Source organism: Falco cherrug, chromosome 3, assembly GCF_023634085.1.
Source record: "Falco cherrug isolate bFalChe1 chromosome 3, bFalChe1.pri, whole genome shotgun sequence".
Lineage (NCBI taxonomy): Eukaryota > Metazoa > Chordata > Aves > Falconiformes > Falconidae > Falco > Falco cherrug.
Genome location: NC_073699.1, coordinates 117,537,107 through 117,555,817, shown reverse-complemented (window position 1 = coordinate 117,555,817; position 18,711 = coordinate 117,537,107). Strand labels below are relative to the sequence as shown.

General features: G+C 51.6%; 2 protein-coding genes across 4 annotated transcripts in view; one reads left to right on the top strand and one right to left on the bottom strand.

Annotated features, from left to right (window-relative positions):
* S100PBP (S100P binding protein) overlaps nucleotides 1-12,782 on the top strand; it is a 27,623-nt gene extending 14,841 nt beyond the window's left edge. For both annotated transcript variants that reach the window (XM_055704603.1, XM_055704602.1), the window contains one exon: nucleotides 12,603-12,782. In XM_055704603.1, the coding sequence (XP_055560578.1) occupies nucleotides 12,603-12,726 (124 nt within the window). In that variant the 3' untranslated portion in view covers nucleotides 12,727-12,782. The remainder of the gene's footprint in view (nucleotides 1-12,602) is intronic.
* On the bottom strand, nucleotides 746-18,711 carry FNDC5 (fibronectin type III domain containing 5). 2 transcript variants are annotated; one of them, XM_055704607.1, is made up of 6 exons: nucleotides 18,252-18,711; nucleotides 8,928-9,043; nucleotides 8,425-8,623; nucleotides 6,882-6,974; nucleotides 3,367-3,500; nucleotides 746-2,548 (listed from the first exon to the last, which is right to left on the bottom strand). In XM_055704607.1, the coding sequence occupies exons 1-6, from the start codon at nucleotides 18,328-18,330 to the stop codon at nucleotides 2,507-2,509; spliced, it is 663 nt and encodes a 220-aa protein (XP_055560582.1). In that variant the 5' UTR covers nucleotides 18,331-18,711; the 3' UTR covers nucleotides 746-2,506. The 2 variants fall into 2 exon arrangements, with proteins under 2 accessions (XP_055560582.1, XP_055560583.1); XM_055704608.1 differs by lacking the exon at nucleotides 18,252-18,711 and adding an exon at nucleotides 13,728-13,871.

The window sequence follows — 18,711 nt, the reverse complement described above, 5'->3', positions numbered from 1 at the left end:
CCTTTAAGAGAATCACTTCGCTTGGAGGTCCCTCTCCGATGAGTTGAGTTGCTGCCAGCCTACATTTGTTTCTTATTACTAATAGCATTATTACCTTAATTTTAAAGCCTGCGAATGCTTAACTCTGTGAAAATGCTGATGTTTTACATTTTAATTATTTTCTACCGGACAAGGAGCGAGCACATTTCTGTTAGGAAAGAAATAGTTTAAACCTGTCACTAGAGAACAACAACAGTTACTGCAAGAAAGGGGATATGGTGGGAACTCCCAGGGACAACTGTCTTTAAAAACAGAGGCACAACCCTCTACACTCCAAACCTGCCAAATTACCAGGCTGAATTTCCTCACTAGCAGGCTTCTGAGGGCTGCTTGCTTGGCTGTCTGCTCTAGGATTATGAGAGAGCATCTCCCTTATCATTTTGCACATGCTGTACCATCTGTCCTAAATCTCTCTTTATAGGGGTATGGATTCCAAATGACATTTCTTTCTTAGGAGATAACAGACCTATCTGAAGAATCTTGCTAGGTATGGCTGTAGTGCTATTTATGTTGCAAGTCTTCCCCCCGCCCCCCCCCTTGTCGTGCAGCCAGAGTGAACTCTGGTGAACCCAGACACTGAGAAAACATTTTATGCTGTTAGTCACTGGGAAGTCACAGAGAAAACCCCCCTGTTCTGTTGTGTGTGTTAATGAGATATTGCATAGATGAAATATTACTACATTCAGACTTACAAGGACACAGGAGATGCCTTTAATCTTTTATTGTACATTATAAAATGTTTATTGCTCTGTCTGTATCAGAGGTGTTGACCTCTCCCTCTTGGTGATGGAGGAGTATGTTCTGGCAAAGGATCCACTGAAGAGACCTTTGGGGTTGGCCTGCCTTCTGAAACCAGCACAAGGGAAGCCCTGGTTTGTTCACCAACGCATCTCAAGCAGACTTACTAGTGCCTCTCGCATCAACTCTTTTGGAAAGGCTGGTGGCAGTGGAAGAGGAGAGATGGCTGAACTCTGTTACTACCAGCCCGTTTCTTTGCAGGGACTCTTAAACCAGGCTCATCTGAGTGCAGGTTTGTTGTAACAAGATTAAAACCTTACTCAGGCCAACCTGTCCTGGTATTTGATGGAATAAGTAGGATCTTGCCTCATCCCCTAGTGCATATGGAGTGGTCATGTGGAGTAATTACATAAGTACAGCTACCCCATGGCACACTGCAAAGAGTACATTTTTCCGTGTGATGGACTTGGATCTACCAGTTTCCAGAGCACCAGCAATCCCAGGGATCCTGTCAGCCTACAAACATCAAGCACTTAATAAAAGAGAGGAGAACCCCAGCCCCTTTCCCATTCACTGCCATCCTTTTGCTGGAGGATTGCCTCCAGCAGATACCTGACATTACAACGTCACAAAAATAGTGCAGACAGGATGTGTAGGGAGAACCAGACCTTCCCACAGGAATCCTACTAAAAGAAGCAATTTAAGAACTTAAGCCCTCAGAAAAAGGTCCCTTAGGCAAGAGCCTTTCACAATAAATAGCTATTGCCACTGGAGACCTTGCATAGCAACCGGTATCATGAGTTTTTTTCTTTTTTTTTTTTCTTTTTTTTCTTTTTCTTTTTTTGCTGACTGGCTACATTTTTATGGACCTTTTATCACACTGGTGGTGGACTCAGGCCCAGCTGAAAATAGTGTGAAGAAAATGGTTGAAATTATCCTGGAAGCTAAATAACAGCTTCTGGTGTCCCCTCATGTTGGTCTGTGCCTCAGTGTTCGGCGTGCCCCGATTACCTGAGGTGAAGAGCACCAGTGCGAGATAGGAGAGACAGCAACGGTGTCAAGAGACGTGCTGCAGCCTAACTGGAGAACAACCAGGGAAGTTCTTGCAGTAGGAATGGAAACTGGGGTATGCTTTTTTTTTTTTCCTGGTTTTGTTTTAAAAACCCACCTGCAAGACGTGTTACACGACACACATCAATGGAACAAAGCAAGCCGAGAGCACACAGCAGCCAAAATCTGGTTGCTCGTCGTGTCTGTGATGAGCTTTCCTCCTTTCTTGCTTGGAGAGGAGTGACAGTGACTGATGCCTGAGCTCATGTTAATACTGTCAAGGTGGAGTGACAGTGAGACAAAATAAAGATACAACAAAACCTTGTACATTTCCAAAGACAGGAAAATTGTTCCAGAAGACGGAGTGTGAGGGTGGAGAGGAGTGCGTGAGAAGTTGCTTCAGCCCAGGTGATTCGTGAGTCCGGTACAGGATCACCGGCAGCAGCTGTCTCACTGATGCTTTTCCATCTTAATTGTTTGGGTTTCAGGGTTTTTTGCAGGATTTTTCTTTCTGGCCAGATGTTTTGCAGAACATGGACAAGGAGGTGCATGCCAGCAAGTGACAATCGCCAGGTCTCTTTTCAAATTGCTCCAACAATATTTCACCTCCCTAGTCATCAAGGCTCAGAGGCAGAAAGTGAGAGTGAGGAATGGAGTCCATCTATCAGATGGCAGGCTGTCATGCTTCAATGATATTCACTGAGGGCTTGTTTTTTGGAAACTAGGAGAGAAGAGGAGACAAAGGAAGAAAGGATGTATAGGAGTTGCTAGAGAGGGGAAAAAAAAACACATCAGAGATCAGTGCAGCGTGCTGGTCAGTTTTTGGTTTTGGAAAAGTTCTTGTTCCCATCCCCTCAGGATAATGAAAGACGGCCAGAGCTGAGGCTTTAGGGTTGCATGGTTCAGCACTACCTGCTTCTGAACGAGCATGAATTAGCAGACTGTTTCAAATAATAAGTAAATGTGAAGTGGTGGGGATGTGCCAGAGTGCAAATTGTGAATAGAAACACAAGAAAGTTAAGTTAATTGAAATAAGTTGGTACAAATTATAGGCTTGAGTCTGCTTACATTATGAATATGGCATACCTTTAACATCATGGGTCTTACCAGCCATGCTCCTGCTGATCAGCTCATCAGTTAATTGCAAGAGTAATACCCTCTTTACCACATGCCACCCAAGGGGGCCGCTGGGCGAGTAGGGACCCAAGCAGCTGAAGGACTGCAGCATCGCTCAGTGCATTTTTCCTCCAAAGATGTTCAGATATTCCAGAAATATGGATTGTAATCTGTTTTACTGATGGATGTGCAGGCTAATCCAGAGGTGGGAGTGAGGTGCTTGTGCTGTGATGCATCTGGGAGGCTCAGACCACTAGTGAAGCCGTGGTACTGGCACGTGTGGATGTGAAGGGATGTTTCCTTTCTGCATCCTAGCTGGAGGGAGGATGTTTAACGGAGTCTACTTTTGGGGTGATTTAGCTGAGGCCCAGCTGGAAGTTGATTGTCTGCCCTGTCCCCCACTGCGTGCCAGCAACATCTCACCTTGCTGCGAAGGAGCCCTCCACTCTGGTGCTCGGGAGTGCTGTTCTCCGAGGCGCTCTTGACTTTCTCCTTGCTGTTATTTGGCTCATTATCTTTGATGATATCGTACTGTCTGCAAAACAGGGCGATCACCCCTAACAGGAAAAAGCATTAGTGATCACACAAAGGAGCTCAGCCCCTGGAGCCTGCAGAGATCAGAGATCCCTTGCTTGCCAGCCGGCTTTGTGCCTTCTGGTAGAGATCTCAGCGGCATTTACAATTGCTCCTAAAGATCATTTTCTAACACAGCTAGTCAGCCCTCTGGCTGTTTCCTTCTCGATGCTTAATTTAATGCTAAACTAGTTAGACAGAAGGACAGAAGATTAATTATATTCCAACTTCCCTGTCATTAAATGGGACAAGTGTTTTAAGCCTACGTTTGGATAGTGATCAACACTAACTGTGTAGTTAAATGGGATCTTTGCTTTGCAAACACAGGAGCACCTGGAATTTTTGGTTGGTGAAAATGTGTCCTCTGATCTTTTTCCTCTGGGGTGAAGAGAACGGGCTGGAGCTGGCAAATGAGAGGCAGGTACGGTACCTGCTTGTACAAGCCAGGGCCTTTTGAGCAGCAGGACAACATCTGCAAATATGCAACAGCGACGGCAGCAAAAGCTGCCAGTGGAAATTTCCTCCCACACACAGAGGCACATGAGAAAAGCAGGGGCAGCCATGACACGTAAGACGACTGCAGATGTCTTTCTCGGAAGATTTTATGTGACATTTTGACCAAATAACTTCTCTGCCTGCAGATTCCAAACATAGAGGTTAAGCAGCCCCAGGCAGATGCTGCTTCTCCCTTACTGGAAAATATTCCAGCTCCCATAATAGCAAAACATATGTAAAGCTCTCACCAGCTCATCACAAACTGCTTTATAAAGTGAGGTGTTATGGCAGCTGCCCCCAGGTGTTACTGATAAACACAGTGGTCCAAATTCTTCCTTGTGTGTGTGAACAAATGGCTGATCCTCAGAGGACAGGTTAACATCTGCCACAGTTATGCATTCTGTGATTTCTGATGGTAAAACTGACGCATAAAGAAGCAAAGTGCTGTGAACAATACCAAAAATACAGCACGAGAGCTCGGGTCTTGTCTCAGTTCAGAGCCTGGGGCACTGACTGGTTCCAGTTCACATTTGCTAAAACATCATCATTTGTTCAGGTTATGGCCAGGGCAGGTTAAGAGCTAGAAAGGGATTTTTATATATTGTGACTTTGTGAAGAACCCACTAGATGTAGAGAGATTTTCCCTCCACCCACTTCCCTTTTTTAATCTAAGTCATATGTCTAGAAGGGAAACTGTGGTATTAGCGACTTCTTTTTCTGACACTGATCCGAGTTTTAGGTTATACTAACTGGGAGCTGAATCGGTTGTTCAGTTGCTTCATGTAATTATTAATGATTTTTACCGGCAGGGCATTTGAATTTGTATGCGCACGACTAAAACTTGACATAAATGCTGAAAAGCTCATAGACTAGAGATTTTGGAAACATTTTAGTTGAGGTTTTCATTTAGTTATCATCTTTAGCAATAATTACTGTCCAGTCTCTGGAAATGCAAGTAATATATGGTAAACTCAGGACTTGAGAGGGCAAAAAAATATTATAAATGGATCTGATTCTGTGTCAGCTGGATTCACAGTTGGAATCGCACTGGATTCTCACTGCAGAACTGTACAGGACAGTTAACTCCTCCATCCCCCTCTTTCGAGACAGGTCTGAGATCAGTGACTGGTTTCCTCTTCATATCTCTCCCTGGAGATATATTGCCTCAGCAGACTCTAGTATAAATGGGCTGAATCTTCTGTTGGAGTAAACTGATGCATCCCCTACCAAGTCAGGATTGTTAGTTTACAGCAGCAGAGAGGACAGACCACCACCTTTAGGGGCCACATCGTTTCAGTGGTGAGCATAACGTTAAGTTGCTGGAGCCAATAGCCACTCAGTGCTATTGTGGTTCAGTTTTCTGACCCAGGAAAATTCTGTGTGTGGGAAAGTGGTTTGACTGAGACAAGAGGCCTAAATACAGAGCGATAAAGGTTGTCTTTTACGGATCATAGATTTACCATAGTGCTAATTTCCCTTCCTGCCAATTTCCTTGGGTCACCTGAACCATCCCCCCTTGGGTAATGTGCTCTGTAAATGCGCTTTCATTAATGTTTGACGCAGCTGACTGGCAGCCAGGGGACGCTGGGGCTCTAAACAGAAATCGAACATGTGCAAACTTTACTTCCCATTAACTCATGCGTGTAATTTCCAAACTGAACAAGCTGAGAGGCTGGCTAAGGCCACTTCAGACCTTCTAAGCAGACAGAGCAGGAGTCAGAGGCATTTTCCTCTCCATGTTTACTAGCATCAAACATACGAGCAAGATCTACCCTAGGTACGTTTTGCTGTAAGCTCTGTTGAAATGTGATCCCAAACTCATGTTGGAAAACTCTTGCTTCTCTTTGGAAATCTAATTTATATATTTGTATTTATTACAGGAAGACGTAGTGAGGGATCTTCATAATGAAGTAGCACATTGATCTGATGCTCCGTTAATGTATGTGCCTACCTGTATCCATCACATCCCACAGCAAAGTGGCCCTGGGATGATTTTACTGTACTTTCCAGAGCACTGGGTGCTCGCAGCTGCAGCTGGGCCTGTGGGCTTGCTTGTAAAATCATATACTACAGGAGCCGTCTTGTAGCAGAACCTCCGCTTGGATTAAAAAGATTAGTGGCTGCAAGGTGGAAGGAGGACGAGGGGGGCATTTCAAAGGATTGCTGAAAGTTTGGCTCCAAAGCACTCTGGGGGACAACAGCTTTCAGCTAACGCTAGTCCTTCCTCCTGCCCCTGTCCCGAGCTCATGTAGACTTTTCCTTCCTTTTGGTTAATGTATTTCTGCTATTGTCCCGCCTCTTCCTACTAAATACTATTCTTTGTATTTTAATAGTAGGTGTTGAGAGGATCTGGGTTTATTGGTGTTTTGATGTTTGGGGCTATTTGTTCTTTCCATGCTTCCATTATTTTAATTGATTCTGAAGTGGGTTTTAGTGTATATGTAATAGTGAGTGTTGAGAGTGAGACTCTTCAATTGCTGTTTTGCATGAGAGTTGGAGTCATATAATAGCCAGATAATTACAGTGACCTGTATCATTTGAAGGGCTCGAGGCATCCTGTTGGGAGGCTGAGGGCATTACCATCAGTGCATTCTGGAAAAATTGAGATTACAGGATTAGCCATGGGAAATTAGGCAATTGGTTCATCAGGTCCATTACCTACTTCCTGCTGGAGCAGATCAGACCACTGATTCACCTGCTTTTGGCACTGCCCCACTTGTGATGCTGCAGAGGGAACTGAGGCGCCCTTACAGCTGAATTTACGGGAGGAAGGGTTTTTCTTTTCAGGTCTTCCATGATTACACATGCAAACCGAGCAAGCCAGCGGTCTCTAGGATATTACATGCTTTTGACAGAAAGGTTGAACTGACCTGCCCACATAAACAACACCACAACAATGATGAGAATTTCCCCTGCTCGTAGCTGTTGGTTCTTCTTCGCCATCTCCTTCATTGTCACCTCATCTGCACAAGGGGAAAGAGACATCATGAAACCGAACTACACGGCTCGGGCTGCGCTAGACACTGCTAAACAGTGCCCTTGACTCACATCATTAATGTGTCAGGGTCAAAGCTAGCAGGGAGAGAGTCCTCGCCCATCACTCATGCGAGCTGCGATCTGAGCTTGCAGGGCAGCAGCTGCTCTGCAGCAACTGCCCCCGCCAGCCTGCGGGCGCTGGGGCAAGGGAGGATCCGCAGAGGAGCTGCCATGGGGTAAGTCCACATGTCACCTTGCCCCGTGGCGGCTCGCTCTGCTCTGTCTCTGGTCTCTGTTAGTGCCGTCTGCGCCTGTCACAAAGCCTTGCATGCTTCAGCAGTTCCTCTCCCAGCGCAGGAGCGTGGAGCCTGGCCTGATATTTTTCAGTGGAGCCATGGGATTCAGAAATGAGCAGGGCCTTTTTGCAGAGCGTAATGCACCTCCTTGGCTTCAAAGCGCTAAGAAGATTACAGTTCAGGCCTCCAGGGAGGGAAGCAGTGCTCCTTTTAGTGCTTTCAGATGAACAGCAGTTCAGTATTTACAGACACCAAATCATTTTAGCAGGAAGAGTTAAGAACTCACAGCATCCGAGGAACCATGGCCAAAAGCCTTGCAACAGGCTGGGTCCTTTATAGTAATTAAGAGGCAGTAACCCTTTATATCCCAGACCCCTGTGCTCCCTAGCCCTTTTTACATCACAGATTCTTGCTGACAGAAAACCTTCAACAATCTGGTTTGGCTTAAGAGGAACAAGGGAAGGAGTTGCCAGTGAGGACGTCCCTGATTTCCTCCATGGAGATACTCAAAACTCAACTGGCCATGGTCCTGGACAGCCTGCTCTAGGTGACCCTCCTTGAGCAGGGGTTTGCATTAGGTGATCTCAAGAGGTCCCTTCACACCTCAGCTTTCTGTGATTCGACGGAAATATTTGAAATATAAGAAAAATGGGAATCTCTGGGTAATTTTTTCCCCCGCTGTCCTGGAATCTAAGCAGAGGAGGCTCAGCGAATGCCCCCCAGGTACCCTGTGAGCACAGCGGTGTTGTGCCCAGTGTCATCCAGGGGTCTAGTTCCACACGAGTTCATGGGCTTCTCAGGAATTTCCCCTGGCATTCTCCACTTGCAAGGATGCTGGACACACAGCTCCCAGTCTGGAAACCTTCTCCTTCTCACTTTGTCTATTAAACCTCATCTGAAATGGGAGAAATGAACAGCCAGGCTTTGGCAACATCTCTCTATCGCTTTGTGCACTGGTCAGCCTCGTCTGCTGTGTACACTCAGGGCATCCCGCCTGTCTGCGTGGGGCTGTGAGAGGGCACGTGGCCCTGCATGTGTTTAACCCAGCTGTTCTCGTTGCACAGGATACTGCTTTCCTCTCTGCAGAGCCCTACACTGCCTGGGCGTCCCAGGGGCCACATAGGAACTCACCCACACTTGCCTTTATTTTTAGAGGCTAGTTTCTCAGCTTCCCTGGGGGTCTTGAAGAGAACTGGCTCACTGGCAGGGCTCTGGCCTTGGATGCTGATGGACTGGACATGCACAATGTACTCAGTGTCCTCCTCTAGGTCCCAGAGGGCACAGGAGCGGGTGGTGGTGTTCACCTCCTGGATGAAGCGCAGCATCCGCACGTCCTTCTTCTGGAAGCCGAGAGAGGAGAGCACAGAGTGGTGGAGAGGCCTCCCGTGTGCACTGCTGTCATCTAAGACCACTGCCTCCTGCCCTGTCCACCACGGATGTGGAGACCATCAGACCCTTTCCTCTCTGCAGCCACCAAAACGTGAAGCACTGCTGCAAAGAGGATGGGAAGCCAAGTCCCCTCCGAGACCACAAGGGACAGGACGAGAAGAAATGGGCTTAAACTACAGCAAGAGAATTTGGAAACTGAGGGGACCTGGGGTGAAGATGAACATGACTGAAACTGGGTAACTGTAGGCACCGTACCTGTTGGGAAATGGCAAATCCAATGACAACTTCATCTTCCAGAACATCCCAAGTCACAACAGCTGAGTTGGCTTTCAGGTGTTTGACTGTGACATTTACTGGAGCCGATGGGCTGTCTGCAAGGAGGGAGAGCAGAGCCTTTACAGAGGCAAAGTCACAGCCGCAGGCAGGAGACAGAGCAAGGGCACGGAAGGGAGTGGCAAAGGACCTTGCTTAAGGTCTTTCCTATATGTGGTTCTGGATATGGGACCTAGAAATTGCAGGTATGTCTTAATTACCAGTGAGGTTCTAGGAGATTTCTGCTGATAATATGAATTGCATCAGACATGTGAAATAACGAACCCGTGGAAAGAGTTTCTTTTGACCACACAGCAGACCATTGAGTAGCTCATTCATCTCGTCCTTCCCAGCCACATACCACGTTTTCTCTGTTGTTTCCTATTACGGTCTGACAGTGACAGCTGGGAGGAAATGCAAAATCTGTCTTGGAAGGATGAAAACTGAATGCTTTGATGAGCACTCTGGAGGTTTGAAATTCAGGAGTAGTAAATGGGAGTGTTTCTTTTGCTTTTCCCAGTTAGTTTGACAGAATAATTTTTTTATACACGTTTTGCAGCTGATGGCTGTCTACTCAGATGGTCAGAGGGCATCCAGCAAGCATCCCCTTGCAGCTAACAGGACAGAACATGCTGCAACAGCACGGATGGACCATTGTAATGTGAAAAGGGCAGGCGTGAAAGCAGTAGCCCAAGGCTCTGTGTTTATTCCCAGCTCCAGAGTGCAGCTGAGTTTCCAGCTGCAGGGTGGATGTGGGGAGCTGCCAGCCTCACCAAGGAGAGCTGGGCTCCTGCACACTTACTGGGATCCTCTTCCCAAGGGAGCTGCAGAGTGCAAAGCCCTTCTTGACATCTCAAGGGGGAAGGTTTTACCTCGTAGGCTTGGCACAGTCCTTCCAGTGCGCAGCGCAGCGGGTTGAACTCCTGTTCCCTCTCCTCTGGTCAAATTTAATTCACAATCTCCAGCTTGTGCCCTGAACCCAAAGGCAGTAAATGCCAATGAGACTACTAGGACTCTAACTACCCCCAGGAGGTCAGTAGGGTGAGAATTCATTTTTTGCTGATACTCATCAAAGAATAATACCTTTATTCCTTTGTAAGCATTGCCCAACACTGCCCTGCTGGGGCTGGGGCTGAGGTCAACAGTAAAAGAAGGATGCATGTGTGCATGTCTCCAGTAACACTTGTTGGATTTATAGTCAGTCCCAGCCGCCTGAATGTGGCCGAAAATATTCTAGCTGTAGTGTCAGTGTCTCCTAACAACTGACTTCACTACTGGTGAATGTTCCCCTGGGAACAGAGAAAATAACGGGAGCATGAAACTCCCCAGCCTGAAGGTCAGTGCTGTTCTACACTTAGCAGAGCGATGACCTTATTCCTTTCTCTCCGCCCCAAACAACGCCCAGAGCCCAGCCTGCAGAGCTCCTCTTTCCACCAGATGGGAGACCCACACCCACCAGTGAGACCCATAGGAACGGGATGTCTGGACAAGCCGTTTGGACCCAGACTGATTCTCGTGAGTCCCTCAGTGAGCAAAAAGATCGTTGAAAGGTGCACACAAGCCTGGGACTTCAGAAGGAGAAGGAGCAAGCCATCGTGGTCTCCCAGATTTCACAGCGGGAGGTGTCCTTCCACTCTGGAGTAGATCACGTTGGTATTGACCCAGAACGTTCTCATCTCCCAGGGGCTGGCCTTCGTGAAATGAGGCAGTGGTCTCCAGCCAGCTCTCGGAGAACAGAAACGTTTATCATGTCACCCTCCGCTGCAGCAGCAGGGCCGAGGACAAGCTGAGCAGGGGAGATGGATGGTCCTCCTCAGCCTGACACCAGTCCCTTCTGGACTCAGCTCCCTGCTGTGACACAAGGAAGGGACGTGGGTCTGCAGCTCCTCACCTTCCCCCGTGACTGAACCCATGTGCCAACAAGAGTAGGGTCTAATTTTAGGAAGGGGCAGTCAGCAGATGGGAATGCGTACAGGGAAGGTCTGTGAGTCATGCCTGATGAATTTGCTAGAACATACAGAGGACATGACGGAGTTGAGAGATGGGAGACAAAACAGTCTCCAGCTGCAGCCAGGCACTTCGTCCTTCTCAAAGTACAGCTGTACAGTTAAATCGCGGCATGGCTGCCTTTCCTGGATATTTTTAGGAGCTAAATATTTTCTTTCTTTTAGGAGCTACCACTGATTTACCCAGCTTAGGTTGAGGAGGCCTTTGAAAAGAGAGGAATTAACCCCACAGGAACAGAGAGCAGAGTATCAAAAAAAGGAAGCTTCAGGCTGAGAAAAGGGAACGTACAGCACGCTGCGCTTGGTGCTTGAGTCCCCTTTGAAATTTGTGACCTTGAGGGAGGCATAGCATGAAAAGTGTCTTAAAAGTTTCCTGATGACATAAGATGTGGGGGAGTTGGGAAGACCTAGCAGAGCTGGAGAAGATTGAGCAACCTCTCTGTGAAGTGGTGGGAGAGGGTGAAGGGCTGCAAGGCAGAAAGGAAGCACTCAGCAAAGCTGCAACGCGGTGCTTGAAGCCTGCAAAGCAGGACTCTCGGAGTAGGCAGGGGAGAAATCAGCTGTGTGGATGGTCGAGAGAACTCTAGAAAACCCCCTTTGTAGTAATACCTGCGAGAAAGATGGGGTAGTTGAAGTCAGCAGATAATACAGTGAAATCTGGGATAGCAGATCGGAGCGTGCTTTTCCTTCCACTACCACAGATTAGGAGTAGCTACACATGAATCGGTCGTGTCAAACCGGTATAAAAGCAATATTAAAAGAGAATTAAGCGTGGCATTTGAGAAAAATACAAAGCCAGGAAAATGAGCTTCCTGTTCCCAGAGCTGAGTAAATTATTTGGAACCAAAATTTTAAACCGCGAGGATGCTTTTCTCCCCGCTCCCAGGAGATGCACGATGAGATCATGACTTTCTAAAATCTAAACACTCTTCCAAGGTATTCCACACTGCTTTTGGCTTCCTGGGCCGGTTGCGGCTCTTTGTAGTGCCAGCCTGGCTGAGGTCAGGTGGAGAAGGTGTAATTTCTGTTTACCAGCTGGCTGCAGGGGGTCAGCGTCTCTTGCAGGGCCTTGAGGTGCCAAATCCAAGTGTTTGCTTCCTTCTAGAGTCATATGTGACTCCTGGAAGCTTTGCCTGTGGTGGCCAGAGGAGCTGCTGATGTTCTGGGAGCGGGCACAGAGGGTGGGATGGTCCCAGGGGCTGTTCCTTCCCTGCTGAGGGCAAGATAGCAGGGAGCCTGCTGTGCATCAAACCTTTCTCGTGCGTGTTTTCTCCAGAGATGCTGAGGGCGGCACATCCCCTGTCTGGTCTGTAAGGGACCCATATGGTGCAAGATTTCTGGTTTAGCGTTTTAGCTTCATCCCAGCGCAGAGGCTGCGATGCCTGCCAGAGCAAATCACACATTGCAAACCGGCAGAGGATCTGTTTGGCCAAATTGGAATCGGAGCCGTGTGCTTGGATGAAAAGATGCTCTCGTTTTCACGTCAGCGGAAATTGCAGACCCTTCTTTAAGGGGAAGCCCTGATTAATTCAGATGAAATCACACTTTTTAGACGTGAATGGCTGCTTCAGACCTGATCATGCTCAAACCGTGTCTTGTTTCCTTCCCACAGGGACCCTTCATCAGATGAGTCTCAGCCCTGCATCACTCCTACCCACTCTGGGCCCTTTTGGCAAGAGCAGGTCAGAACCGCCTCTGCACAGCAAGGAGGCATGTGCGATGAAGATTACCCTTAATCCCCTCTTTATGCTGAGAACTCCTTCTAGTGTCTCATTAAATGCTTTGCTCATTATCAATGGACTTTTTGAGAGAGAGAAAAAAAACCCCACCCCATACTTTACAGCTTTGGACTGATTCCTACCCGGCTTTTCATTATCGAGACAGCAGCTGCCAGGACAAGGAAGAGGAAAGTACTCGCCTGCCCTGGTTGGAACTAGATGATCTTAAAGGTCCCTTCCAACCCAAACCAGTCTATGATTCCGTGACTTCACCGCTGGAGCTGTAGTGTGGGATGGGATGGGATGGGATGGGATGCAGAGGAAGAAAGAGAGGGTAAAGGTTTGTCTCCATCCCACTGCTGCTGTCACCTGTGAAGGTGGGGCTGCTGATCGAGGGTGGTGGGGTGAACAAGAGGGGTGTCTTGTCTGGCACCTCTAGGACCAGGGAGGTACCTAGGCCACAAAGACATCACCGGGAGATGCTCAGAGCTCCTGGCGTCTCTGATGGTCCCTCTCCTTACTGTCATCGCGAGGAAGCCACTCTCAATTTGCACCTTCTGCCACAAGGTTTTATGGTAGGGCTGGAGGTGAGAGCCAGCTTGCTACCTTTAGCCACACAAGCTGCTGGGGAATCATTGCTTAGAGGAAAAGGAAGAATTTGTGCAAACACCACACCCTTTGTCACCCCTGCCAGCCGAGTCCTGTGGTCAGGCTAGAGGTTTGAAATTAGAGCACGTTCCTGGATTTACCTGCCCAGCCAAGGGGCCCAGCTGAGCCCCAAAACTATTCCTTCTGAATTCAACTGTCCTGGAAACTCCAGCCTGGAGTGAAATACAGTTGCTTCCTACATGGCTGAGGCTACGCTGTAGACACAGCCTTTTCCAATCCAGTTAGCGCCTCTCCCACAAGCAGCTCCTTCCCTGCCGTGAAAGGCTCAGCTGCCTCAGAGCCCCGGGGTCATGGTCCAGCGAGCAGAATGCCTGCTGAGGCTTTGAAGCTGCTCCTTCAGTGCTACCCACCTGCAAGCTGCATGCCCTTTCCTGCGGGCAGCAGTGAATGTCAGCCTTAAATACCAGCAGTTCTTTATTCCTGCACTCCAACCTTCCCTGTGGGTGCGGGAGATGGAAGGAGACGACCTGCACGGGGAAGGAGGACCTTAAGGTCCTGTGTGCTGCCTGCTCCCTGGGCCTGGGTACAAAAAGACTCGTTTTCACTGCCTTTCTGAGCCTTTCTTTGCTCACCCAGCATGGCTCCCTTCAGGGGCTATAATTGCTTGTCAGTTTATGGGGTACGTAGGAAGGGCTGGCATGCCGTTCAGCTTCCCCAGGGTTTTAACGAAGGCAGCCTGCAGGGGAGTGGGAGGGAGAAGAGCCCACCGCTGCCGTCCCATTCCTGGCCGCATGGGAAGGGGGGCTATTTGCTAAGCTCTGACAATTTCAAAGAGCAGAAAGACCAACTGGTGGTTCTTCAGCCTGAGAAAGAGGCAATTATTTCCTGCTGACCGCCCACTCCCCTGTATGAGCGGGTTATTAATAGGCGAGCCCCCTCCTACCCACCCCTCAGCCTTATTGCCAGTTCCCCAGAGAGTGGGTGCCTGAATGTGCGGGTGGAAATGCTGTCAGGGAGGATGGAGCCTTTTCAGGGAGCACAGAGATGCTCACTGTGTCCAGCCCAGCCATCAGGAATTCCTAGGGCAGAAGGAAGGGGTATTTCTAATTTGGAGAATGTCCCGTCCTGCCACATGCCGGGCTCTCTGAGTCGCGAAGCCAGGCAGGATTCGCTCGGATCTCACCCGTGCCATGACTTGGGTTTTAACGTGCCAGCCCAGAGCAGAGTCATTGCCCTGGCACGTTTTATCCAGGACCTGAATGTCTGGGGAGGATGGGGTACCACGGTCTTTTCTAGCTCTTCTCAGCCCACACCTATGTAATATTAGAGAAAGAAGAGAAAAACCTGTCCGAGGCAGAGAGGGTGAGCAAGCCCTGGAGTTTCCCAGCCAGCCGCTGGATGCTGGTACCCAGACCTCTCCCGGGAGTTTGCTGCCTGGTCCTGACCCAGCTCTGCTCCTGTATCCAATGCTTTGATTTTTACTGCACACATAAAGATTTGCATGCTTCGCTGCTCAATAGATTTCTGCTTTTAACTGAATTATACTTAACTCAGGCCTTAATTTGGTCTCTGGGTACTATATAAACCAGGAGGGGATTATTTAACAATAAATGCCAAAAGGATGAGGCCATATTCAGTACCAGCACACGTGTGCCATTCCATGAAGGCTGCTTTGGGATCCTGTGGTGGTGTGTGTGGTTGATGTGTGCGAGCATGTCCCTCTCTGGGAGGGATCTCTGTTTTCCACATGTATGTTCCCGGAGGGAGACAGCGCTTGGAAGAGGATGGCACAACCTTGGCTGCTTTGCACAGCAACATCCCTGCTGAGAGGCTGACACGGAGGTTGGAAACCTCCATATTTCAATTAAATCTTTCCTACACTGAATGCAGAAATCAATAAAGTGCTTACGCCATCCATCAGCTGGCCAGGAATCTCCATGGCCTCCGTGAGAGGGGAAGGGGCCGGAGCGGGTCAGTTTGCTGTGCCCAAATAGCTGTCAGCCGAACGCTGCTTTCTCGTGCGTGCCGAGCCTATCGCTCGCTTCTGGGTTTGATCCTGCCGGGCCATGGGGGAGCTCAGCTCCCCTGGCTCAGAGGAGGAGGTGAGGATGCCCAGCGAGGTACAGGTCAGGGAACGGCATCCGCACTCCAGTTGTCACCCTGGCTTCACTCTCCTTCCCCCCTGCGGCTGGTGGGGCTGCCTGGGGAGGAGGTGGGGATGGAGACGCCCCTCAGCAGAGGAAGAGGAGCCTGGTTTGCAGGGTGGCTCAGGGTGTGAGGACATGCTTTAAACCTAAGCAGTGACCAGAATTCAGCTGGGTAGTTTTGGCCCCTTTTTGGGCAGCAGAGCCCCTGTTAAGAGGTCCCTTGGGTTGGAGGCCGGTCCAGGTCCTGTGCAGGCTGGATGGGGCCCTGGGCTGGGCTCAAGGGTGAAGTTTTCCCCTCCATCTCACAAAAATAAACCCGACGTGAGTTGCTCTGCAGGCGGGCACCTTGCAGGGATGTCGTTTGCCCTAGCAAGTTGCAGGGGCCGTGGCCTGTTTTGGGGTCTTTCATCACCGTTGTGCAGCATCGCCTTGCAGCAGCCCTGTGCCGCCGAGCCTGGCACAGCTCACCTCCCTCTTCATTAGCTCTGTCTAATGAGGAGGGGGCTGCTGGCAGCTCGGACCGTGCAGGCTGAGCAGGGTGGGCCAGCTGGCTTCCCGAGCAAGTGCTGGGGCAAAATTAGATTGTATTTCTGATGTGCCACCCGCCCTGGATGTTTTCTCGGGACCCTCTCGAGCAGGCAGCAGTAGGAGTGAGTCAGAGGGCTTCACCCCCACGGCGCTGATGGGATGCTGGGGGCTATCAGAGAGTGTTAGTGTGAAGGTTATTTCTCAGCTACCCTGTCCTCCCAGTCCTGCTTCCACTTCTCGCTCACCTTGGCATCACCTTGCCACAAAATGGTCCTGACTGGCCATCCCCCCTTTTTCAGAGCAGGGCCTGTGCTCGGTGCTGCTCGGTCCCCAACCCTCACCGCTGCATTGGCAGGGGGGAGCCTGCACCGGTCCTCTCCGGGGGGCAGCAGCTCTAACCTTTCACAACAGGCATCCCACTTGCATGAGCTCTGGGTCTGAAGGGGAAGGATCACCGAGCCTCCATCTCTGCCTGACCCTGCTGGGGACAATTTCCTCTCCACAGGCTTTGCCAATGCTTCTTGGCTTGCACGCCTTGGTGGCCTCGTGGCCACATCCTCAGGGAGGGCTGCAGACACAGAGCTGGTGGTGATGCTGCCGCTACCTCTGCGTGACCTTGGGAAAATCACTCCGTACCCTCATCCCTCTTTTCCGTCTCTGATAAACAGGCACAGCACAAGTTCGCTGCCTCGCCGGGGGTGCGGGGAGAGCACGTCCCAACCCTTGGCAAAGGAGACCACAGAAAGAGGAGGTGGTGGGGGTGCGTGGCACAGCACCAAGGTCACACAGCTTCTTGAGAGCCCAGGACCGAGCCTCCTGCCTCCCCACCGCCCGCTGTAGCTGCGAGACACGGCAGCTCCCCGTGTTTACAGAGCTGCCCGGCTCGTGATGTGGCACGGACACCTTACGGCACACAAACGCTGCCTGTAAGACGGGAGCAGAAGGCGGTTATGGGCAGGGACACAACTCCATGTTTACTCTCAGTTGCTGGCTGAGGTGATTCAAGGATAAGGAAGAGCAGGGGAAGTGGCCTAGTTTACAGAAAATCGGGAGGGCTGTGACAACTGCAGGCGCCTCCATTGTGCCGCGGTGTTTTCCCCATTGCTCCCTCCTTTTTGGGAATGTTGCATTAATCTCCCCGGGTCTGTCAGTTGGGAAACGGCAACTTCAGAGTGCTGATGTCTGGCCAAGGATGCGTCTGTCAGAGCCGAAGGCATTCGGGGGGTTGCTGCAGCCCCGGCGCAGACAGGATAAGGGCGAATGTAACTCCAGCAACTCCAGGGGCTGGCTCCGGCGCAGGAATTTCCACTCCCCGGAGCTCTGCATCCCTAATAGTCACCCCCAGCCTCCTGGAATGCAAGATATTCTGGCAATCAGCGTTTTGCAAATCAAAGCAGCTGTTCCACCAACATCTTGCAGCCAGTGAGGGAGACGGCCCTCCAGCTGACCGCACAGAGCCAGGGTGGGTGTCTGGCTTGGGCTGGGAAGCCCCCACCAGCACCTGCCCAGAGTGGCACACACACACGGGGTGCCTGGGTGAAGGCTCAGCCCGGCTGATGCAGGGGAGAAGGGTGGACCTGAGCACGTCCCGGTCATTCCAGAATTAGAGCTCGCTCGTGGGGACCTTCACCTTCCCGAAAGATCCCCCACTTTGGAGGACGTGCTCAGCTGGAGGGAGCCCGGTTTGACGTGGCCAGGCTGTGCTGAGCCCCCGGAGAGCGCACCCCTCTGGGGCAGCCGTGCTCCCCCAGCAGCTCGCGGCGGTCCCCGGCCAGCCTGGGGTGAGCGGGAGCCGGGGAAGGGGATTGCCAAGGCCGCCGTGCCGTGGCGTTGGCAGAGCCCATCTGCTGTTGCCTCCAGCGCTGCTTGGGGGCACGAGAGCCTTTGCCTCGCCGTGCCCGGCCCTGGGCAGGGGTCTCCACTGGCTCTCCCCCAGCCCCTATTTTCACCCCACACCGTTGCGAGCCGCCCTCCCCGGGGATGGCCGGCTGCAAGCGCCCACGCTGGGACACCGAGGGGGCGAGACCCCGCTGCTTCCCGGCACCGCTGCTCCGGGGCTGCGTGTCCGGAATCTCCCACCTCTTCCAAACCCAGTTACCGGCACAGTCCCGGCCGGCGGTGCCCCCAGACCCCGTCCCCTCGGCACGGCTCCAGGCAGCGCCCACGCTTCACCCTCCGCTCCCACCCGTGCGCACCGGGGGGACCCCTCCGCCGCCCCACCCCCCCCGGGCAGCCCTCCCGGGGCCCGGCGGCCCTTACCTGCCGCCACCGGGCGCAGACCGGCGTAGCTGAAGCAGAGCAGGAGCGCGGCGCCGGTGCAGCCCAGGAAGGGCTCCATCCCCCGCGGCCGCCGCGCCGCGCCGGGCCGAGCCGCTCCGGGCCGGGCCGAGCCGGGCCCCGCCGGCGGCGCGTCCTGCGGGCGCGGCGGCGCCTTTCAGCACCGCGGAGAGCGCCGGGCCCGGTACCGCCGCGGCCGCCCGGTACCGCCTGGTAGCGCCCCGGGGCCGCCCGGTGCGGCTGGGCTGGGCACGGCTCGGCTGGGCTCAGCACCGCCCGGCAGCGCCCGGCACGGCTCGGTTCGGTACGGAACGGAACGGGCTGGGCTCGGCCGGGAGGCGGGGGCGGGCGCGGCCCCGCCGAGCCCCGGCTCCGCCCGCTGCAGCGCCGGGCAGCCCCGCTCCGGTCCCTCCCCCGGCCCCGGGGGCGGCGGGACGGGGCC